This window comes from Gopherus evgoodei, chromosome 11 (genome assembly GCF_007399415.2).
Source record: "Gopherus evgoodei ecotype Sinaloan lineage chromosome 11, rGopEvg1_v1.p, whole genome shotgun sequence".
Lineage (NCBI taxonomy): Eukaryota > Metazoa > Chordata > Testudines > Testudinidae > Gopherus > Gopherus evgoodei.
Genome location: NC_044332.1, coordinates 41,755,292 through 41,780,359, shown reverse-complemented (window position 1 = coordinate 41,780,359; position 25,068 = coordinate 41,755,292). Strand labels below are relative to the sequence as shown.

Below are 25,068 nucleotides of genomic sequence, written 5' to 3'. Positions count from 1 at the left end.
ATTAGGGAATTAACTAAGCATTAATTTGGGAAAACATCACAATGAGGGTTCATAAACACAAACCATGAGCAAAAGGCCCACCCCCAAGTAAGCTGGGCAGTGTCCTTTCCCCTCAGGGTCTTAAGTCCAGTAACTCAAAAGTACCTTTAATGTGCCCATCCCTTTTCTGTACCCCAGTCACAGTTGATGTCCTTGGCCAGTGTAGCCACACAGTTCACCTTCCACCCTGTGTAGAAGGCATAAGGAGGCACCTTACATGCTGCACTGCTCGGGCGTTCACTCGTCACCCCAACGGCCAATTGCCACATCTCTGCAGGGCTCTGCTCTGGCCCTCTCCATCAGCTTCTCTGCTGGCCTCTTGCCATGCCTCTCTGCCAGCCGCCTGGCTGGCCACTCGCCAGGATGTCTTCAGAGCCCCCATCCCCTTAACACAGCTCTTAGTGATTACAGCTGTTAGTGGGGGAGCCTCACTGCTGGTGCATGCTGGGCAGTCTCTTGCAGGGGCGGCTCTAGCTTTTTTACCGCCCCAAGCACGGCAGGCAGACTGCCTTTGGCAGCATGCCTGCGTGATGTCCCCAATCCTGTGGATTTGGTGGCTTGCCTGCGGGAGGTCCGCCAGTCCCGCAAGTTTGGCGTACTCGCCGCCAAATCCGCGGGACCGGCGGACCTCCCACAGGCAAGCTGCCGAAGGCTACCTGACAGCCACCCTCGCAGGGACTGGCAGGGCACCCCCCGCTGCTTGCCGCCCCAGGCATGTGCTTGGAGCGCTGGTGCCTGGAGCTGCTGCTGGTCTCTTGCAATAGAGACACTGTCCCAAAGTAGGTCTAATACTTAGACCTACATATCAGTCATTTCAGCTCTGCAGTGTGTAATAAGACTCTCAGCTGAGTCTAAATTAGCTCTTTTATTTTACCATGGAAAGAGGAAGGGTCAAATGGTCATTGTTAAGCTCCAGTGATTCTCATCTGGCATAAGGGCCAAACTGGTCCCTTGCCAAGCTCAGTATTGGGTTATAAGGAGATATAAAGGTGGCACAGTTCAGCCAGACCCAGGGATCAGGCCCATTGACCTTGCTAAATCTTTTTCTTACAATACATTTGTTTTGTAGTGTGTAGAGATGATATGTATATTCCTAAGTGCCAAGTGGTTATTCTCTCTCTGGCTACGTCTACATTTGAGCTGGGAGGTGTGATGACCAAATTGCGTAGACGTACACATGCTAACTCTCCTTGAGCTAGCGTGCTAAAAATAGCAGTGTAGCCAGGGTAGCACAGGCAGCAACTCAGGCTAGCTGCCTGAGTACATACGAAGGGGGTCTGAGTGGGTACATGTTCAGGTGGCTAGCCCAAGCTGATACCGTACACTGCTATTTTTAGTATGCTAGCTTGAGCAGAGCAAGTGCGGGTCTGTCTACACAAGCTGGGACTCTCTCCTTCCAGCTCAGATGCAGATATGCCCTATGACTGGTGCTTGTGGGCTCAGGTGGTACCTTTATTAGATTTCTTCCTAGAGGACATAGAATAAAAAGAGGCCTCGTCTGTACTGCATGATGGGAAAAATCTCACTAAGCACATGCTCTTCTGATGGAGAGGAGATATAAACCTCCTTTGTGTTCATTCTAGCTGCATCCAATTTTAGCAGTTCCTTGTCACATTTGGAATTTGGTTTCCTCACTGCAATTCTAGCCCCTATATGCTTCGTCTGGCAGAAATCTGGGTGCCGCAATGACCTGTGTAGATGGCAAAAAGGGGAGCACATTCAGAACCTACCAAGCTGAGGACAAAATATACTTCTTGTAATATTAGGTCATCAATTGAATGAACTACTGGTTCTAGCGAAGAAAAATCTGAAAGCCAAATATGACCAGGAGTGTCTGAGGGAAGACCAATAAAATAGAATACATCCTGTGACTGAGGAAGGAAAAGGTGAGCCCTGACTTTATCCTGACTTCATCATATATTCAGCAGGATTTTTAAAATCACATCCTGTTAGCCTAACGCTGCTTCCATTGAGGTCAGTACTAAAATTCTCAATGGGAAGAGATAGGCCAGCAATGAGTGTTCTGGAAAATGCCATCTGTTATTTTTAAATCCCTCACTCTTCAAAGTAATGTCCACCTGTGTGTGGCGAGCCAAAACCACATGAGATGTTCCCGTAGACATTTTTTTTCAAAGCTTGCAGATGTGGTCTCTTATGGTTACACCTTTCTTTATAATTTCACAGTAACTGAGCTTTTCTGAGCTTTCAAACACTTGTTGGTATTTAGATTACATGATGACCAGTATTAAAATCCAACGGAAAGAGGACTTATTAAGAAAAAAGTTGCTGTTGACATTCCAGTATTAGAATATTTCTCTTGTCATTAGGGAAGATTAATAATTTATGGTACTGTATTTGCTACCAAATGGCAGATTATTGCAGACATAAATGTGTTCTGTGCAATAAAATTAATATTATGCATGTGACAATTGACCATTGTGTCATAAATTAAGTCCTTCATCTTGGTTTCTGATTGTAGCTGAAGGAAAAGTAAAATATGTTATTTCTCTTGATGTGGTGGTTTGCGATACAAGACCTATTTAACCTATTACATACAGTCACAGAGTGTGCTTTCACTGAAAGGGCATCGGTATGCAGCTCTGTAGACACTAATGTCTGTATCATGTGCGTCCTTTTGAATTAGGACTGAAACAGAAATGCTGTAGGAAAATCTGCCACCTTTTTCCCTTTATTTTTCAAAACGGGAGTAGCAGTGGGGGGATGGGCAGGAATAAGAACAGGAGGCAGGGAGACCTCAGAGAAAGGGACACGTCATCATTGGATCATTATTACAAATGTAATTCACGATGTGCCTGTTCCCCTCCACCTGTCTGCTGCGTGTGACTAACCAGCATCTGCCAGAGAGCTTCATAGAAGACAGAGGCAGGGATGAGCAGTCAGAGGCAGGTGGTGTAGAGAGGGAACAAAGAATAGAAAATTAACCACTTAGAAACCTTCCAAAAGAGCTTACTTTTCACTTCCAGCTTCCGGGAACCTGATGTTTGGTCTCCTTCAGTGCTGATAACAGGGAAGTATTGACTTAATCAGAATTCTTCTTATGAGTTTGATGGAAATGATAGTGCTGATTGTTAAAAATTGCTTTTTCCTGAAAGGGTTAAAATGTCTTAGATGAGGTTTTAATATAATGGATCGTGCCAGTATGCTCTGTGCTATCCCTAGGCACTCATTGCCACTCAGTCTCTATTCACTTTAAAAAATGATTTTATATGGATTTAAAGCTGGTGAAAAATGCTGGATTGATGGTACTAGAGAATGAAATTCTTTATTTCTCCACAGAACAGGTATGTAGAGCAGAACACACTTCCCCACAGCAATCTGCCATTGCACTTCAGCCATTGTTTATTAATTGAATTATTGTACCACCCACAGGCCTGGGTACTCTTGTGCTAGGCACTGTACAAATATATAATGACAAGACAACCCCTGCTCTGAAAGGTTTATACCATCTCAGTATAAGACTATAAACAACAGGTATATAAATCAAGCGGATGGGGAGAGCACAAGGAAACAATGAGATGAAACTGGCCGGCAGGAAAAACATTGGCTAGAGCAAGTCACCTGAGGGTGAAAGAGAAGATTAATTTCAATGCCTTAAACAATCCTAAATCTCGCTCTTGAGATGTGCATTAAAGGAGCAAAATAATCTCAACTGTGTTGGTGGTTTTCATGATGCACTGTATACATCTGTGCACTAGGAATTGGAGCCCACCAACTCACTCCACATAGTCCACTGGAGAGCCCCCACTTTTGGTTACATTCTGTACTGAGTCAAATCCAAATTGGCAATTTGAAAGTGAAAGGATCCACATCTGATTTAGTCATTCCCACTGAGATTATAACTGAGCTGAATAGAAGCTTGTAGCCGTAACCACTTCCATGTGCATTTCATTTTCTAAAATTGTTCCTTTGTGATAAAATTCAGTAGAACCTGCTTTACAGTGAAGTAGCTTCACTATAATTAGCATGTGACTCTCAGTGGAAAAGACCTAACTGGTGCAGGGCAATTGCATGAAAGCCCCCTGTAGCAGGGTGGTTACCCCACTCCTGCCCTGATGGGCTTAAACCAGCTCTGGGAGAGGGCGGTGGCAGGGGAAAGGCTGGGCTGATTGGAAAGCAGCCACAGCCGTGGCTGGCTTAATGAGGGCCAGCTTATAAGAAGGCTGTGAGGCAGAGGCCTAAGAGAAGTCTCTCTCCAGGCTATGAGAGGAGCAGAGCCTGGCTGCCTGCATGTAGAAAGGGTACTGGGAGTGAAGCAAGGCTGGGGAGAGCCAGGAGAGCTCCAGGCTGGCAACTCCTCAGGGTGCAGGGCCTGGTCCAAGGCCCATAGAGGTACTGGGAGGCAGAGGAAGGCAGCAGGTCTGAACCCGCTTGCCTATGATGAGTGGCTTTTACGCTACAGTCTGTCCCAGGGAGCGGGGGCTTGGTGATGACTGGCAGTAGTCCAGACTGAGGCAAGATGGGGATTAGAGGGTTAGGGGTTTCCTAGAGAGGGGAGAACCATAGAGACTGCGTGAGGTATTGCCAGGGGGCAGTTGCAGGGTAAAGGGGCACCAGGGTGTGGGAGGGACACAGTGCCAGCAACAAGTGGGACAGTGACATGCAGAGGGCACTCCGGAAGCTGGAACAGAGCTAATTTCCACAGATGACCAGCAGGAGGCGCCGCAGGAGTGAGTCCTGCACCTTTACAGCCCCCTTTAATCTTCCATGCAAGAAGGGCTTCTGTATTCTGTAAGAACCATACTTGAGTTTTTACAACATGCACATCTAACAAGAGAGCGATTTGCAGCCCTTGTAAGATGTGCATGCAGTGAAAGATACAATAGAGCTTGTACAGGATGCAGAAACTCCGGAAAGGCTGGAAGTGGACATAGATGAAGCTTGCTTTGTCTTGCTATTGTGGGACCCCAGACTCAAGAAACACTAACTCCCACAGTTCCTTATAATCTAATTTGGGCATCACTATAAAGGGAGCTTAATTCCTTGGAATGCTTTGACAAAACACAGGACTTCACTTTTTATTCATTGCAGGTGCATTTTCACTAGGAGAGAGTTCCTTACAAGTGGTTTCCACTCTATTTTTTTCTTAAATGGCATCACAAATCCATAAAAACTAAAAGAGAAGAAGATGCCAAGTATCTAACACAGTATCTTTTTGCGTGTGTGTGAAAGAGAGGGAGAACTTCAGATTTATTGTAAACGCACACATGTAACTGATTCAAGTGTTCGGAAATGTTTGAACTGTCATGTAGATCTGGTTTTGCTGATCTTGCCTTTTAGTGTTTTTCCACTCCCCAAACAGCAGGGGATAACCAAAGGTAGATTAATTGAGGATGGTCGTGCCTTGGATTTTATTAATTTTTCTGTTTTGTTTTGGGGGCTTAACCCTTTGTTTTTAAGACTTTTTTTGACCACGCAGAATTATTGAAACAATAAATATAAATCTTACCCTGAATCATCAAGGTAGTACAGTGAGAGCCAAGCAGTAATGAGGTGTAGCAGCTAACGTATCAGCAATTAATGATGGACAAACTTGTAAAGGTTTGCCACTGTCTTGGACTGGGCATGAGTGGTCATGCCTAGCAGTTGGAGCAGTGGTGGTCAGAGTTGGAAACAGGAGTCTGAGCTGAACGGGCTGGAGGAAGGCTAGAAACAAGGCAGGCACAGGAGCAATCACTGCTGCAGGTGTAAGCATTGAGCAATATCTGGCCAAGTGCTACTGCTGGTCTTAAGAGCAGTCCTGACTGTGCTGCTTGGTCAATCAGGTGATTTGGCTATTGAGGAATTTCAGCTATGGTTGGCTAATAGCTGACCCCAGACCCAGATGCAGGTCCTCATTTGTGAGAAATTTGGATGAAATTTATTCAGACTTGGGTGAAGAACTATCTAAGCCTTATTAGTCTGCAAATTACGCTGGGACAATGGACTTTCTTGCAGCATTATGGCCCTTCTACCTCCAGTTCTGCCTGGATCCAGAAAGTGCACTTTTTGAATCCCAGGAAAGTTTCTGTGTGGATTGGGGCATTTCTCATCACAGCTGGATCAGGGTTGCCTATCCACAGGCATTTAGATATCACATTTATGGATGCAGTGTAAATGCCTGGATAGACAGACCTATAGCAGTGACTGACACTTTGGTGAGTGTAATGTGCGTCTGTTATGACACTGTGTGTGCACTTCATCTTCTCACAGGAGAAGATATATTCTCTTTTGCTAACTGCTGCACCTCCTACAGACATCTGCGACACAAAGACACTCTGTATTCTCTCATGGAAACTTTATTTTTGTTCTTGTTTTTGTCCACTTAATTTAAATACAGGTTATTCTGCATTTTGTGTATCTAAAAACGTAATACCTTGGATTAAAATATTCTTGGAGGTATATTGTTTTGTCCATGAAATGCTGGAAATAAAATATAGTATGCCTAAAAATATGTCTGGGGCCTGGATCCACTCACTAAATCATTTTTTTTTTAAGAACAAATTTGTAGCTATGGAGGTTGTAATCACTCTGGTTTAAAAAAAGAATTTCAAAAAGAAACACTAATGCTAGTCTAATCTGTTTTGACTGGAATAATGAGGGGCATTAGTAATTGTTTTCTCTTTCCGAGCTTACAAAATATTCAGACCACTGCTGGTGCTCTTATAAAATCTATTTCATTCCATTTATTCATTAGCAAATATTTGTTCATGGCTGCTGATAAATAGTTCCCCCTTTCAGTCATCTGATTTGCCAGTTGTGAAATGGCAGTTTACATTGTTGAGACACAGCAATTCCAACAATGTTATCATCCAAGTGCAAGTAGTCAGTGAATTTTTAGAGGTTATCTTAGACAGGCCTATGTGTGGGTGTCTGCTCTTGTTCCCCGCTAATAAATGCTTCATCTTTTCCTGTAATTGTGGCAGAATGGAAATGGTGCTTAGGAGCCTGGCTGTGAGATTGCAGCAAATGGCTGCAACCTATGTTTAATGTAGTGACACTAATGAATTCTGAGAATTAATTTTCAGCAAAGAAAGCATGATGGAAGATACTAGAATTTCAAATTAAGTAGTGGATTGACTTTCATCAAGGCCAAAATGTACAATATTTGTTTCCTTTTCAACCCCTGCTTACCCCTCTTTTTTATTTTATAGGCACACATACCAAATCTGAAAATCATTTTAGTGTATCTTATCTGACACTCATTTTGTAATGGATTTTCTAGACAATTTGTACAATGAGAAGTAGGAGTCCCACAGCTTTGATTTTCATTTATAAATTCCATGGGCCAAACAAATTTAATTTGCAGGTGCAGTAGGCTTGGTGTTTTTAGTTGTAGTTACAGTACGGTTGATGTTGGACTGATCATGTTACTTAGACTAACTGTCCAAATTGGTCCAAGATGAGAACATATTTTAATTGAAGCCTTTTGTTACTTCAGAGAGCAGTTTCCTCAGTGATATGAACTTTTAAATATATTTTTGATAATGCAACACACATTTTGATTTGTTCTTGACAATAAGACAGATCGCACTGTGGTTGGTCCATAGCTGCCTCTGAACTACTGTCTTTTAAAAACATATAAAAGAAAACACTTCAGGAAGTAACTCATGAGAATGTTAGCAGAACCAAACCATGAGAGCAGTATGAGAGTATACAGGACTTCTGTTGTAGGTTATAAAGCCCAGGATTTAATCAAGAAAGTGGTGCTAGGCTTTCTCTAGATGTTCATCTTTTAAATGTAAATGTCTCTGTATTTCAAAGGTATGTGCTCCTGCTTACTTTTTTCCTGACTTTGCCAGATTTCCTCCCCAGATTTTAATCCCTCTTAAATATTCAAATATTGTTTCCCTGCTTCAAAATAAGCTATATGAACATATGGAATTTGTACAGTCCAGTTTCCATTGTGAGTAGGAACATACACACAGATGAAGGGAAGGAGAGCCTTAACAACACAACAGGGACAGGTAGATCATAGACTTTAAGGTCAGAAGGGACCATTATGATCATCTAGTCTGACTGCCTGCACAACGCAGGCTACAGAATCTCACCCACCCACTGTCATAAACAGATAGTTAAGGGTTAATGTCTCTTTTACCTGTAAAGGGTTAACAAACAGGGAACCAAACACCTGACCAGGGGACCAATCAGGAGACAAGATACTTTCAAATCTCGGTGGAGGGAAGCCTTTGTGTTTTTTGGGTTTGGTTTTGTTCTCTCTGGGTTCTGAGAGTAACCACACGTATCTACAGGCTCTCTAATCTTCTATTCAAATTTAGTAAGTACAAAAGGTAGAAAGGCGGTTTAGTCTTTTTGATTGTTTTTCTTTATTTGCAAATGTGTATCTGGCTGGTAGAGTTTTAATGTGTATTTGGCTGAAAGTATTTTAAATTGTATTTCTGCTGGAGGAGGCTTTTTCTCCAGTTTCTATAAGCTGACAGACCCTGTAACTTTTACCATCTAAATTGCAGAGATAACTTTTACCTTTTTTCTTTCTTTTTATTAAAAGTTTTGCTTTTAAGACCTGTCTGATTTTTCCCCTTGTTGAGGCTCAAGGGAATTGAGTCTGTACTCACCAGGGAATTGGCGGGGAGAAGGGAAAGGTGAATTTCCTTGTTGTTTTAGATTCATGGAGTTTGAATCTGTATTGCCTCTGGGTGAAGGGAAAAGAGGAGCGGGGGGAAGGTAACATTCCTCTCTGTGTGGTGATTCAAGGAGTTTGAATCACGGTGATCTCCTGGTGTACCCAGGGCCGGAAAGAGCTGGGAGGGAGGAAGGAGGGGGAAGGGAAATGGTTTATTCCCCTTTGTTGTGAGACTCAAGGAATTTGGGTCTTTGGGTCCCCAGGGAAGGTTTTTGGGGGGACCAGAGTGTATTAGGCACTGGAATTCCTGATTGGTGGCAGCTTATCAGATCTAAGCAGATAATTAAGCTTAGAGGAATTCATGCTAGTACCCCAACTTTTGGACTCTAAGGTTCAGATTGGGGAAAGATACTATGAAACCCACTCCTGTATCAAACCTGTGTCTGAGCCACTGAAGTCCTCAAATCATGGATTCATAGACTCTAGGACTCGAAGGGACCACGAGAGGTCATCGAGTCCAGTCCCCTGCCCTCATGGCAGGACCAAATACTGTCTAGACCATCCCTGATAGACATTTATCTAACCTACTCTTAAATATCTACAGAGATGGAGATTCCACAACCTCCCTAGGCAATTTATTCCAGTGTTTAACTACCCCGACAGTTAGGAGCTTTTTCCTAATGTCCAGCCTAAATCTTCCTTGCTGCAGTTTAAGCCCATTGCTTCTTGTTCTATCATTAGAGGCTAAGGTGAACAAGTTTTCTCTCTCCTCCTGATGACACCCTTTTAAATACCTGAAAACTGCTATCATGTCCCCTCTCAGTCTTCTCTTTTCCAAACTAAATAAACCCAATTCTTTCAGCCTTCCTTCATAAGTCATGTTCTCAAGACCTTTAATCATTCTTGTTGCTCTTCTCTGGACCCTCTCCAATTTCTCCACATCTTTCTTGAAATGCGGTGCTCAGAACTGGACACAATACTCCAGTTGAGGCCCAATCAGCGCAGAGTAGAGCGGAAGAATGACTTCTCGTGTCTTTTTTACAACACACCTGTTAATGCATCCCAGAATCACGTTTGCTTTTTTTGCAGCAGTATCACACTGTTAACTCATATTTAGCTTGTGGTCCACTATGACCCCTAGATCTCTTTCTGCCGTACTCCTTCCTAGACAGTGTCTTCCCATTCTGTATGTGTGAAACTGATTGCTTCTTCCTAAGTGAAGCACTTTGCATTTGTCTTTATTGAACTTCATCTGGTTTACCTCAGACCATTTCTCCAATTTGTCCAGATCATTTTGAATTTTGACCCTGTCCTCCAAAGCAGTTGCTATCCCTCCCAGTTTGGTATTGTCTGCAAACTTAATAAGCGTACTTTCTATGCCAACATCTAAGTCATTGATGAAGATATTGAACAGAGCTGGTCCCAAAACAGACCCCTGCGGAACCCCACTTATTATACCTTTCCAGCAGGATTGGGAGCCATTAATAACTACTCTCTGAGTATGGTTATCCAGCCAGTTATGCACCCACCTTATAATAGAAGATTTCAAGATGCAAAGAGTCTTCCAGCAAGTGACCCATGCCCCATGCTGCAGAAGAAGGCGAACCCCCTCCAGGGCCTCTGCCAATCTGCCCTGGAGGAAAATTCCTTCCCAACCCCAAATATGGCAATCAGTTAAATCCTGAGCATGTGGCCAAGACTCACCAGCCAGACACCTGGGAAAGAATATCTGTAGTAACTCAGATCCCACCCCATCTAACATCCCATCACAAACCATTAGGTATATTTACCACTAATAGCCTAATTTTGGCAATTAATTGGTCTTTGACTATACCATCCCCTCCAAAAAATTATCAAGCTTAGTCTTGAAGCCAGATGTGTCTTTTTCCCCCACTACTCCCCTTGGAAGGCTGTTTCAGAACTTCACTCCTCTGATGGTTAGAAACCTTAGTCTAATTTCAAGTCTAAACTTCCCAATGGCCAGTTTATATCCATTTGTTCTTGTCTCCACATTGGTCCTGAGCGTAAATAATTCATCTACCTCTCTGGTATTTATTCCTCTGATATATTTGTTGAGAGCAATCATATCTCTGCTCAGCCTTCTTTTGGTTAGGCTAAACAAGCCAAGCTCTTTGAGTCTCCTTTCATAAGACAGGCTTTCCATTCCTTGGATCATCCTAGTAGCCCTTCTCTGTACCTATTCCAGTTTGAATTCATCATTCTTAAACATGGGAGACCAGAACTGCACACAGTATTCCAGATGAGGTCTCACCAGTGCCTTGAATAATGGTACGAACACCTCCTTATTTCTACTGGAAATACCTCGCCTGATACATCCCAATACCACATTAGCTTTTTTCACGGCAATATCACATTGGCAGCTCATAGTCATCCTGTGATCAACCAATATGCCGAGGTCCTTCTCCTCTGTTACTTCCAACTGATGCATCCCCAGCTTATAACATGACCTTGCACTTTTCACTATTAAATTTCATCCTATTACTATTACTCCAGTTTACAAGGTCATCCAGATCTTCCTGTATGATATTCTGGTCCTTCTCTGTATTGGCAATACCTCCCAGCTTTGTGTCATCTGCAGACTTCATTAGCACATTCCCACTTTTTGTGCCAAGGTCAGTAATAAAAAGATTAAATAAGATTGGTCCCAAAACCGATCCTTGAGGAACTCCATTAACAACTTCCCTCCAGCCTGACAGTTCACCTTTCAGTTCGACCCGTTGATGACTCCCCTTTAACCAGTTCCTTATCCACCTTTCAGTTTTCATATTGGTCCCCATCTTTTTCAATTTAACTAATAATTCCCCATGTGAAGCCATATCAAATGCCTGACTGAAATTGAGGTAAATTAGATCCACTGCATTTCCTTTGTCTACAAAATCTGTTACCTTCTCAAGGAAGGAGATCGGGTTGGTTTGGCATGATCTACCTTTTGTAAAACCATGTTGTAATTTGTCCCAATTACCATTGACCTCAATGTCCGCACAAGCTTAAAGGTCTGCTCATAAAGATCCCTTTGCAGGACTGGGGACTAAGGCAGAGAGATGAAGCCTAGTGTATCAGTCACAAACACTAGAAGTACCCCTACTAGTATATGTCCACTGGTTAGATAAGGAACTACTGTACTCATGAAATCTTTATGCTTTATTTTTCCGCATACTTTTTTCCTGTATGACCATGCAGTGGAACCTACAGCTTCTCACCTGTAACAGTGCTCAGCTTCATGTAAATTGTGTCTCAGTAAGAAAAAGTTACTCCCCTGTGAAGAAATTAATTTCCTTGGCTTCTAGTTGGGCTTCTTCTGTCACATGTTTTTTTTTTCAGGCTTGTGAAGCAGAGGAACATACAGTCACTTCAGCAGCTTCTCCTGCTGTTCTGGCCAGCCCAGGTTGACTTGGGAACTGTATATTAAATAGCCCTCTTCTGAAGAACAGTGCCAGGATAGTAACAGTGCCAGCTGTCAGCTTGGGAAGCAACTACATTATTGAACACCAGTAGTGACTCAGACAGCCTGTCCCATCCTCTACCATTGAACACACAGCTAAAGGCCCAAGAAAAGTTGTTTCCGAGACAATTTCGGAGGAATATGTAGCACATATTCAGTACAGCATTATAGCAGCAACTGCAATTTGAGTGGCAGTGCACAGAAGCACAGCATATGAATATATCCCAGAATATACAATATTTCTATCTCAAAATAGAGGAGATGCTAGCAATGGGCTAGTTGCTGCTGGATCTGCTATCTTTTTAAAAAAGTGTAAATATTCCTCTATCGCCCTTGATGGTACAAAAACTCCAATTAAAGTCACGTGGCCATCTGATGTATGGAACTTTCCCCATCTTGTGAGTCAGCTAAGTAACCCATCCTGCGTAATCCAGAGACCACAGCTCTGACTGATGCCAAGAGCTCTCATCCAGCTCTGCGAACAAAGTCAGTTGAATTTGAGCTGAACTTGCTGGGGTAGAAACCAAAATATTGAGATCACCCTGTGGCTCCTGGCAGAGTTCGGGCCTATCTGCAAGCTGAAGCTCAACAATCTCCAAGAGTTATATATAGCACCACCTGTGAAAGATGTCCATCCCTCTCATAGGTGGTGCAAGACAGTGAAGAACAATTCAATGTCGTCTTACTAAGAAACTTTTCCTTTTCCTCCAGGACAAGATTCTGGTGGCTGGCCACAGTGATCCAGGTTTTCATCACCTCCAGACTGACCAGTGTGTGTGTCAACAGTCTGTAGCGTGATGAGTTCACCTCTAACTCAAGTAAAATCCTAGGTGGCAACAGATTTGTTACAATATCCGTGACTTTTGATATTTGGGGATTTTTGCTCGTCAGTAGAGAGTGGTAAACAGCTGAACAAACTTCTTTATAAGCTGCAGTGAGGAACAGCGGACTGCACAGAATACAACAAAGTAAAACACAGGGCCAGAGCAGTGAATAACTTTATTCTCCACAGGTTGCCTGTGTTGTTATATTGATATTATTCATCTCGTGCCCAAAGTATGTTAGGCACTTTCTATTTATTTAGTTATTTAGAGTTGTTAAAATATTAACAAGAAGGACACAATCTTAATCGTCAGGCACCTATGACAGGTTATGGAGACAATAACACTAAATCTAACAACTGACCCCTCTCATAAAAGTCAATCTCTCAGTACAGTCCCCGAAAACTTCCAGCTACCATACAAGCTTCAAGCCACTCTCTCTACAAAACTTTTGGATTAACAATAGAATAGGTCCCAGCCCAACTGCTTGCAGTCCAAATAGACAAAGGAGAGGGGCAGAGCATTTAACATACACTGAAACTCTTGCTAAATACAGCCTCCAATAATGATTGTCTCTAGCCATGTCACATTATTTGATTCTTTCTCCTAGCAACTTGCCTACAATTTATCCCATCAAGTTGTTACTTGTTTTCCGCACCAGCCCCCTTTTACATGCAGAAACTGAGTATTCTGGAAGGTAAGTCCTGGTTCATGGGACAGTGAAATGTATCTTTGATCATACTGTTGCTGCTTTCACGGCTGTTCTGAGTTGCTTCCTCCAGGGGGGCTTTTATAGGTTAGCCTATGTGATATGCTGGTTGTGGCTCTGCCCTCCCCTGCCCCTTAGGAGGCAAGAAGAAAGGCAGGCATTGGGGTCCTGTTGTCTCAGAGGGAATCTGGACCAAGGTGAAACACAAAAGGTGAAATCCCAGCTCCATTAGCAAAACTCCTATTGATTTCAATGGGCCTGGAATTTCACCCACAATGATTATTTTAAAAATATTCTTTAAAGAGTGGAGTTGGTTTACAAAGATGGTGTAGTGTCTCCAAAATGTGTCTTATTTCTGACATTTCTACCATGACTTTCAGGATCCCATCTGGGAGAACTGGCTCCAGAGCTTGATACATTTTTCTGACTATTCTTTCCCATATGGGAGCTTCTAAGTCCATAGAATAAAAAAAATGTAGGGCTATGAGGGGCCTTGAAATCATCTGTCTATCCCCCTGCACTGAGGCAGGATTAAGTATACCTAAGCCATCCCTGCCAGGTGTTTGTCTAAGCTATTCTTAAAAACCTCTAATGACAGGGATTTCACAACCTCCCTTAGTAACTTATTCCAGTACTTAACTATCCTTATAAAGTTTTTCCTAATATCTAACCCAAATCTCTATTGCTGCAAGTTAAGCTGATTACTTCTTGTCCTTCCTTCAGTGGACATAGAATACAATTGATCATCAACCTCTTTATCACTGCTCTTAAGATATTTGAAGACTTACTCCTGAGTCGTCTTTTCTCAAAACTAAACATGCCCAGTTTTTTAACCTTTTTTCTTAGATCAGGTTGTCTAAACCTCTTTTCATTTTTGATGCTCTCCTCTAGATTCAGCCCAATTTGTCCACATCTTTCTTAAAGTGTGATGCCCAGAACTGAACACGGTATCTCAGCCAAGGTCTCATCAGTGCTAAGTAGAGTGGGACAATTACCTCCTGTGTCTTACATTCCTGTTAATACATCCCAGAATATTTGACTTTTCTGCAACTTCATCACATTGTTGGCTCATGTTCAATTTCTGATCCACTATAACACCCAGATTCTTTTCTGCTGTACTATTGTCTAGCCAGTGATACTTAATTTTGTATTTGGAAGAAAAATATCAAATAAACAAAGTATTGGGCTGTGCACTGAACTTTACTGAATTTCATCTTGTTGGTTTCAGATTAATTCTCTAATTTGTCAGGGTCATTTTGAATTCTAATCCTGTCCTCCAAAGTGTTGCAACTGCTTCCAGCTTTGTGTTATCCCCACATTTTATAAGCATACTCTCCATTCCAGTATTCAAGTCAGTAATGAAAATGTTGAATAGTTCTGGACCCAGGACTGACCCCCTGCAGGATTCCACTAAATATGTCCTCCCAGTTTGACTCTGAACCATTGATCATTATACTTTCAGTATGGTCTTTTAACCAGTTGTGCACTTGTGTTATAGGAATTTCATCTAGACCACATTTCTGTAATTTGCTTTGAGAATGTGGGACTGAGTAAAAAGCCTTACTTAAATCAAGACATATCACATCTAGTGCTTCTCCCCCATATTCACTAGGCCAGTAGCCCTGCCAGAGAAGGAAATTAGGTTAGTCTAGCATGATTTGTTCTTGACAAATCCATGTAGGCTTTTACTTATTACCCCATTATTCTCTAGGTGCTCACAAATTGATTGTTTAATAATTTGTTACAATATCTTCCCAGGTATCAAATTTAGGCTGACTGGAAATTCCTTGGGTCTCCCTTGTGACCCTTTTAAAGATAGGCACTATATTTTCCCTTCTCCAGTCCTCTGGGATCTCACCTGTTCTCCATGAGTTATCGGAGATAATCACTAATGGTTCCGAGATTGCTTCAGCTTGTTTCTTAAATACCCTAGGATAAATTTTGTCAGGCCCTACATCTAACTTATCTAAATATTTTTTAACCTGATTGTTCTCCATCCTGCCTTATGTTCTGTCCTCCTCAATGTTAATAATAATTGTGTTAAGCATCTGGTCACAATTAATTAATTAATATTGGCTCATTGTCTTTGTAATTGCATTAAAACTGGGAGAATAAAACAATACCTCTAACTTTATTTTTTACTATATTTTTGTGACATTTACCAGAATACCATGACAAAACCACAGTATAGTGTAGGTAATTTTAGAATATACTTGCATGCAGTACCATGGACAGTTGGATGCTTCAGCTCTGGGCCATCCCTATATGTAAGACCATCTATCAGAAGCTCTAGGCCTAGTCAGCAGAGTTTCTCTAGACTTCCACTGGTGTAACTCGGAGCAGAAGTTGTCGTAGTGTCTGCAAGACAGTAAAATAAAGTTTCCATGCCACTAATGCTTTTAACAGCACTTTAGCTATCCCGTTTCTTGTGCAGACTTCACTCTAACCCTTACTGTTTTGTTGTCTTAAAACAATTGGAATGTTGTCTTTGAACTTAGTATGTCAAGGGTGGTAAATGTCAAATGTATTCAATATAAACTTTCAGTACCAATTCCCCATGGTAGACATTTGAAATAAAGTGAATTACTAGTTCTATTTAATAAGGAATCTGACTTTGAACTCCTGATAGTTTTGTGTTTCTCTCATTTTCATTATAGTATTAGCTCTCCATTTACAAAACTCACACACAAAAGAGAAGGGTATACATTTAAATGGAGATTGACATGCCCAATATTTTATATGTGAGTGCATTCACTTATAAAAATCACAGATAAACCCCCCCCAAACAAAACAAAACAAAAAGGACTCAGAACATGTAAAAGACAAATGACTGATTTTTCTTTCATGCAGGACAGGAGTGGTATTTATAGCTCTGCAGTCAGAGGAATGGAGATAATGTAGGTTCTGTTGGTTTAGTTTTTCTGTCAGGAAGCTCCAGTTCTAACAGATAGCAAAACTCCCCTGACCAAAAACTGACAGAACATTTTACAGACTGTCCGTTCTGGACTAGATGATGGTCAACAAGAAGGGCTGTGAAAATGGTCCTGATGAACCACAATTATTAAAGTTATTTTGAAAGACTGATGTTGCAGGATTATTCTGGGAACCAGGCTTCAATGTTCTAGAAAATATTCAAGGTGAGGCTGAGCTTTAATAATTTGCTAGTGCATTTTGTAATAAACTAAAATGTGTAATGTTTTAGATATAATTTAAAATCTGCAGATTTGCTATTGGTAGACTATTGAGTGCTATAAAAAGTATGAAAGTTTAATTGCACTTTTTTTGTAAAATGGTATCCTCTGCTTGTCAAATTTCCTCATGTAAAGAAAAGACTTCTTTAATGTATATTTGATTGCTTCATGAAACATCGTAAATACAAAGTGTAAAAACATTTTAATTTTAAAGCATCTATTCAGACAATCTCATCTTGGACTGGAATCCAGTAGGAGTTCCCTGAAATGCTAGGATTGTCATATATACTGTAATATAGTCTCTTTTGCTGATTCTCAAATGATCTTAATTTTACAATCACAGTATAATTACTGAACTAAATAAAATTGAACAAACTAATACAAAAAGAAATTAAAGGACACTTTTGAAAAAAGTCTGATAGTTTAAATGCATTTCTCTGTTTGGAGCATATTATTCTAGCTTTACTCTTCTACTGGCACGGAATTATACTTCTTATCATGGCTTCCTAGATTTTAGATCTTTGACAGTACACTATGATATTTATTAGTTAAATTCCATGTTAATTTAATAAGCTCTGTCTGTTTGCTCATTACGAGATCACCTGACCCCACCAGTGATTGAACTTGCCCATCCTGGTTAGCATTTAAGTCTGAGTCATTTGTTTCTTGTCTGATCTATATTAAGTAGGTTTGCTAATTTACCTACCAAGGTTCTTATACTAATACCCATCACTGTAATATGTGAGAACCATTGAAAATGTTATTAGTTTATTAAAAACTTGGCATCAAATTGTTCTGAGCAGTGTTCACTTACTCATTTATTTTATTGGGCTAAATCCTGTAGTCGTCACTCAGTCAGAATTCCCATTGGATAATATGTAGGAAATTAATGTCTAAAGGACTTTACTCTTCTCAGATGAAAACTGCTTTGAATGGATACTACAAACAAGACTATAGTAATGCTGCAAACCTGTACTTTATGCTGTTTACTCTTTTTAAAAAGATTTGAGATATGTTTACTGGCCCAAATTCTGCTCTGTTACACCAGTGCTATAAGTGTTAAGTAACTCCACTGAGTTAAGTAATGTTGTTCCAGATTTACACCACTGTAAATGAAAAGCGAATATGGCCCCCTCATATAATTAATAACACTGATAAGTAGAAAAAGCAATCTGGTCTCTGTGACAGAACTGCCAGACAATAAGACAACAGTTTAATGTTTAAGTCAAATTCAATGATTTTGTTATCAAATAGCAAGTGCTGTATGCGTAATGCTATTGCTCTATTTCCGCAGGTGTCTTATTAAGGATTTTGAAAAGCGTCCTTCAGTCACCCACCTTTTAGAGCATCCATTTATTAGACAAGCCCGTGGTAAGGATATGTCTCTGCAAAAACAGTTGGCTGATCTCATCCAAGCACAAGAACAGTTAGGATTTGTAGCCAAAATAAGGTACTGTGCATTGTATTCTGCAACCTTCCCCTGACTAGTGGCTGTAAACACAATTTAAAACATTTAATTTTCAGACATTTATTACTTCAGATGATCACCTACATGCATTAGCCGTTTTATTTGTATTAAGTGCTGCATGCCATATGAATGGAGAAACAAGCTTCCCACTTGTGCCTTTATAACTTATTTTAGTCAACCATAACATGAATACCACACTGTCTTTCTCTTTCCCATTTGACTTTGTTTTTATATATATTCATTTAATGGATTTATCACTAATAACTGCTAATATAAGGATTTTTATTGATCACTTAGAAAAAATGTTTTTGTAGCAGACCTGAAAGTATAAACATGCGCAGTAAAGTGACTATCAGGAAAGATTAAGAATTGAACATTTTAAAGTTGTTTGCAGCTTGGTTAGCTATTACTAGTGAGGGGGGATGCCCTTTAATACTTAATATGATTGTTTTCCTTAGGCTGTATAAAAATAGTTATTGATCCAAACACTTACATTTTTAAAATGTGGTTAAAAAAGCAATAAATTCTCATCATTAGTAGAGGATACTTTTTTTTCCAGCATCCTTTAAGGCTGACTATAAGAAATGTCTCTTGGTTTGGTTACTGTCCAGAAGGTGGCAGAATTTCACTATTTTGCAAGTGAATTTAAATGCAAATGAACACACCTTCCTATGCTCAGCAATCATTTTGTAATATAAAATTTGTCTAGTACTAGATAAGCTCTGGCCCATTATTATAAACAAATACCTACTAATGTTGATGAAGAAAATTAAATGTCATGATTCATGACTCATAAAAATGTATATACTTATATACTGTAAGGATCTGCTGATTAAAAAGGAAAAGCCTAAATGTACATGTACAAGTTAAAATACTGGAATAGCTAGAGGTTTCAAGGTGAATGTGTCTTCCCTATTTTTCTGCTGGGGGAATATTAATCCCTCATCTAGCCCAGGCTCAGACCAGAACAGTTTCTGTTTTATCTCAGCTCTGGACCAAACTGCCTCTGGGTAGAACATGAATATGGAGTGGTGGGGAGAAGGCACGAGGAGCCTTCCCTATCCCAGTTATGCATCATACAGAAGATCTAGACTCACCAGTGTCAGTCGATGCTTGGAGGAGCTCAAAGACTGCTTCCTCCTTGCACCCAAGAGCATCAGTCTCTACAGAGGGGATGAGGAAGAGTCAGGGCCATGGCCCTTTCTCCATGCCACTGCACAGAGCTAGCTGGGAGTGCTGTGAGGTGCAGGCTGAAATCACCCAAAAGTATGATGCAGCCTGTGAATTCCCCCTGTATGCCTGGGAGCTGGGGGAGGGATTGTGCCTGTGAGCTCGTGTTTATCCAGTATAATCTAACTCTCTGCCTGTCCTGCTACTGTCACAGGTACTCTGCTCCATGTTAAATCAGTTCTTCTCCATTATGATTAGTCAAGTAACCTAACCAGGAAGAAGAGGTGGATGAGGCTTTTTTAAAACAATTAACAAAATCATCCAAAGCACAGGACTTGGTGGTGTTGTGGGACTTCAACTACTTAGACATCTGTTGGGAAAATAACACAGCAGGGCACAGATTATCCAATAAGTTCTTGGAATGTATTGGAGACAATTTTTGATTTCAGAAGGTGGAGAAGCAACTAGGGGACAGGCTGTTCTAGATTTGACTTTGACAAATAGGGAGGAACTGGTTGAGAATTTTAAAGTGGAAGGCAGCTTGAGTGAAAGTGGTCATGAAATGGAAGAGTTCATGATTCTAAGGAATGGTAGGAGTAAGAACAGCAAAATAAAGACAATGAATTTCAAGAAAGCAGACTTTAGCAAGCACAGGGAGTTGGTAGGTAAGATCCCATGGGAAGCAAGTCTAAGGGGAAAAACAATTGAAGACAGTTGACAGTTTTTCAAAGAGATATTGTTGAGGCACAAGAGCAAACTATCGGGCTGTGTAGGAAAGATAAGAAGTATGGCAAGAAACCACCATAGTTTACCCAATGATCTAAAAATAAAAGAGTCCTAGAAAAAGTGGAAACTAGGTCAAATTACAAAGGATGAATATAAACAAATAACACAAGTATGTAGGGACAGAATTAGAAAGGCCAAGGCACAAAACGAGATCAAACTAGCTAGAGCCATAAAGGGTAACAAGAAAACACTGTACAAATACATTAGAGGCAAGATGAAGACCAAGGACAGAGTAGGCTCATTGCTCAGTGGGGGGTGGGAGGGAACAGTAGCAGAAAATGGCAGAGGTGCTTAATTACTGCTTTGTTTCAGTTTTCACCAAGAAGGTTGGTAGTGATTGGACGTCTAACATAGTGAATGCCAGTGAAAATGAGGTAGAATCAGAGGCTAAAATAGAGAAAGTACAAGTTAAAAATTACTTCGACAAGTTAGATGTCTTCAGGTCACCAGGACCTGATGAAATGCATCCTAGAATACTCAAGGAGCTGACTGAGGAGATACCTGAGCCATTAGCAATTATCTTTGAAAAGTCATGGAAGATGGGAGAGATTCCAGAAGACTGGAAAGGGGCAAACATTGTACTAATCTATAAGAAGGATAACCTGAGGAAGTATAGACCAGTCAGCTTAACTTCTGTACCCAGAAAGATAATGGAGCAAATAAATAAGCAATCAGTTTGCAAACATATAGAAGTTAATAAGGTGATAAGGATTTGTCAAAAAAAAATCTTGTCAAACCAACTGGATAGCTTTCTTTGACAGGAGAACAAGATTTGTGGATAGCAGGGAAGCAGTAGACTTGGTAAATCTTGACTTTATTAAAGCTTTTACTGTCTCTCATACCTTCTCATAAACAAACTGGGGAAATGCAACCTAGATGGAGCTACGAAAAGGTGGGTGCATAATTGGTGGGAAAACCATTTCTGGAGAGTAGTTATCCCTGGTTCACAGTCATGCTGGAAAGGCACAACGAGTGGAGTCCTGTAGGGATCAGTTCTGGGTCCAGTTATGTTCAATATCTTCATCAATGGTTTAGATAATGGCATAGAGAATATGCTTATAGAGTTTGTGGATGATGGGACAGGTTGCAAGTGCTTTGGACGATAGCATTATAATTCAAAATGATCTGGACAAACTGGAGAAATGGTCTGAAGTAAATAGGATGAAATTTAATAATGACAAATGCAAAGTACTCCACCTAGGAAGGAACAATCAATTGCACACATACAAAATGGGAAATGACTGCCTAGGAGGGAGTACTGTGGAAAGGGATCTGTCGTCATAGTGGACCATAAGCTAAATATGAGTCAATAGTGTAATACTATTGCAAAAAAAGCGAACATCATTCTGGGATGTATTAGCAGGAGTGTTGTAAGCAAGACATGAGAAGTAATTCTTCCGCTCTGTGCTGTGCTGATTAGGCCTCAACTGGAATATTGGGTCCAGTTCTGGGTGCCACATTTCAGGAAAGATGTGAACAAATTGGAGAAAGTCCAGAGAAGAGCAACAAAAATGATTAAAGGTCTAGAAAACGTGACCTATGAGGGAAGAGTGAAAAAATTGGGTTTGTTTAGTCTGAAGAAGAGAAGATGGAGGGGGAACATAACAATTTTCACAGGCATAAAAGGTTGTTACAAGGAGGAGGGAGAAAAATTGTTTCTTGTCCTATCTTCAGAGGTTAAAAAGAACAATGCTCTTAAATTGCAGCAAGAGAGGTTTAGGTTGGACACTAGAAAAAACTTCCTATGAGGATGTTTAAGCACTGAAATAAATTGCCTAGGGAGGTTGTGGAATCTCCATTACTGGAGATTTTTCAGACTGTCAGGGATAGTCTAGATACTTAGTTCTGCCATGAGTGCAGGGGACTGGACTAGATGACCTCTTGAGGTTCCTTCCAATCCTATGATTCTATAAGTAGCATCCAGAGTCCAAGGTATGACAGCAGCTCCACTGCAGTGAGTGCTATATAAACCTGTAAGAAGACATGGTTCCTGCTTCAAAGAATTTACAATCCAATCCATCCCAAATACATTACATACAGAATTTATTGCCATCTTTAGACTGATATTTACCAACATCAAAAATAGTTTGGCTTGTCAGCATAAAGCCCTGGCCTTGTCTCCAGACACACAGATGTAAGTGTGCACTGCCCACCTGCTACTTCCTTTGAGTGGATGAATCCTGGATGCTATGCTATGGCCAGTGCAGCTCAACTGCAGGAAGGGTAGCAATCTGTTACTGATCAAGACCAGTAGCAGATTACTAGCCACCTCCCCAAAAAACACAGGAAAGGTGGGAAGAAACCTTAACTGTTTTGGGGCACAATTCCTTCCTTGTGCTATTACTGCAGCAGTGCCACCCTTACACAGGGCAGACTGTAGAAGCACAATTTAGGCCTTAGATACAGGAAATAGCAAGTGGAAATTTTCAGAAACCTGAATCCACAGACTGCTTAGTATGTAGTTGCCAAATCTGCAGCAAGGGAGATTTAGGGTAGATATTGGGGAAAAGTTTCCAGCTATAAGGGTAGTTAAGCACTGGAATAGACTTCCATGGGAGATTGTGAAATGTCCATCATTGGAGGTTTTTAATAACAAGTTAGACAAACATCTATCAGGGATGGTCTAGCTACATATAGTTGGTCCTGCCTCAGCTGGGGGGCAAGGTGAGGGGATTGACTAGATGACCTCTCGAGGTTTCTTCCAGCCTAATATTACTATGATTCTGTGTTTATCAGTTTCTTATTAAATGAAGTACTACTTCGGTTGAGTATTGTGAAAAAAATACTTCAACACCTTCACCTCCCTTCTCTTCATGTGCCAGTATATTTATGCTTGTATCTGTAATTTTCATTCCATGCATTTGAAAAAGTGTTTTTTTACCCATGGAAGCTTATGTCCAAATAAATGTTAGTCTTTAAGGTGCCACCGGCCTCCTCATTATACTTCAATGCAGTATAGAAATCATTTTTATCTCTCCGTAAGTCATATTTCCCAAACACTGCTATTCATATTATACGCACATATTACATTAAAAACATAATTAAAGCTGCAAAGTCAAATTTTAAATGTTAAAATCAAAGAACTCTCCACTGAGCACCTGTGAACTGCACATATTCAAAGGTTTATAACTTGGCAAAATGTGGGTGGATTTTCATGGGGATGGCAAAAGGCACGTCCCAGACACACAGGCTGCTCTACTGGCAAATTTCAAGTCTCTGCTCCAACGCATATAGGAGCTAGAGCATTTCAAAGAAAAGGTCTCAAAAATTTAACATTGCAAAACAATGTATTTTTCATTAGCCTTGTTCCCAGAAACGGTTGGCTGAAATTTTCCAAAGAAATCCAGGCTGAGGAAGATACCTGGCATGGAAAATTTCAGCCCAAATGGTGAAAATTTCACAAAGATATAAGCAACTGACAATAGGGTCTTATAATGGGAGTTAGTTTGGAATGTGGGTTTTGGTTTGGGCTCCCTCTGTGTGACACAGACTAATAATACATTATGTATTTAAATATGGTCTACTTAGGGATCTCAAAACTCTTTAAAGATGTACAGATACACACATTTATTAGGAAGTGACAGTCATGTGATTAATCATGGAACCTGTCTGTTACAGCTATCCCCTATTCCATTTTGTTTCTTACAGCTGTCCCCAGACTCCATTTTGTTTTCTGTTCTCCTGTGGCCGCCCTTTCCTGGCTGTTAAGTTGTTTACCAGGGCCACTGCACTTCTCAAAGGGAGGGCCCCTTAAGTTGTTTAACAAGAGCCATTGCTCTTCTCAAAGGGATGGCCACTTGTGCTGCGTGCTAAGTGGGACCACTGCCCTGTTCAAAGGGTTAGTCCTGTTATCACCTTGTTGAGCCTGGGCTTGGTGTAGGGTAGGCAATGTCCAGAGCTGCAAGACCTAATGTGTTTTTAATATCCTGGGCATGAGTCATAGGCCTCATGTGCTCTTGAGTCACCTATTGCACAGGACTATGTCCTGGCATGTCTCTGGGCTTACCTTCAGTTTTTTCCCTGTGCCCCCTCCCCTGTGACAGAGGGAGCCTGTCAGGATTACTGGCGGGAAACTGCCCAAGTTTGCCTTTAAAACCAGACATTTTTGAAACACACCTCAGAAAGGTTCCTGCATTGCTGCCTGGTCTGATCAGCCAGGGGTTCTGGGGGGTCCTTTCTCCGCTCTCGTTTTATCTTTGAGCGTACCCCCGTTTTTTGAACGCCCCCCCCACGAAGAACGAATTGCTACCTGAGAGATCTCCTGATTATTGAGCTGTACCGAGCCCTCCTTGCCTCTTCTGATGTTGCTGCTGCTTCTGCCTTTGCTGCTGCCTTGGGGACTGGTAAGAATCCCTCTGTAAAACTTTCTATACTTTTATTTTATTATTTTAGCTGCTGGCTCTGTTTCCCCAGCACACAGACTCAAGCTAAACCTTGGTCTGTGTCTTAAAACCTCTCTTAAACTCCAGGGCTCTTTGCCGCTAAAAATAAGTTTGTGCCGCTGCTAAGCTCTGCTCCTGTGGGCTTTGCCTTGGGGCTCTCTGCTTTCAGGTGTATCCACCGCTGTAGCCACCATCCCTTTGTTTCCTTGGGAGCTGGGTCCTGGACACATACCACTCTGCCCTCTGTAACCTCCCCATAGCATAAGGTGCACCATAGGTCTTGTTTTTTTTAGTTTAATAAGTCATAGTTTGTTAAGATTGTAGAGCTTGTAAGTTTCAACTGCCTTGTTATAGTTTACTGTTTTGTTGCTCCATATAGTTGCTTGTTATAGCTTTGCTTAGAATTGTGATATTTGTTGTTTTGCCTAGTCGTTGGTTAAGATAGATAAGGTTTTTTG

General features: G+C 41.0%; 1 protein-coding gene across 1 annotated transcript in view; it reads left to right on the top strand.

Annotated features, from left to right (window-relative positions):
- MYO3B (myosin IIIB) overlaps positions 1–25,068 on the top strand; it is a 394,363-nt gene that overhangs the window by 126,793 nt on the left and 242,502 nt on the right. Inside the window, exon 10 of the mRNA XM_030580743.1 lies at positions 18,099–18,254. Coding sequence (XP_030436603.1) covers positions 18,099–18,254 — 156 coding nt within the window. The remainder of the gene's footprint in view (positions 1–18,098; positions 18,255–25,068) is intronic.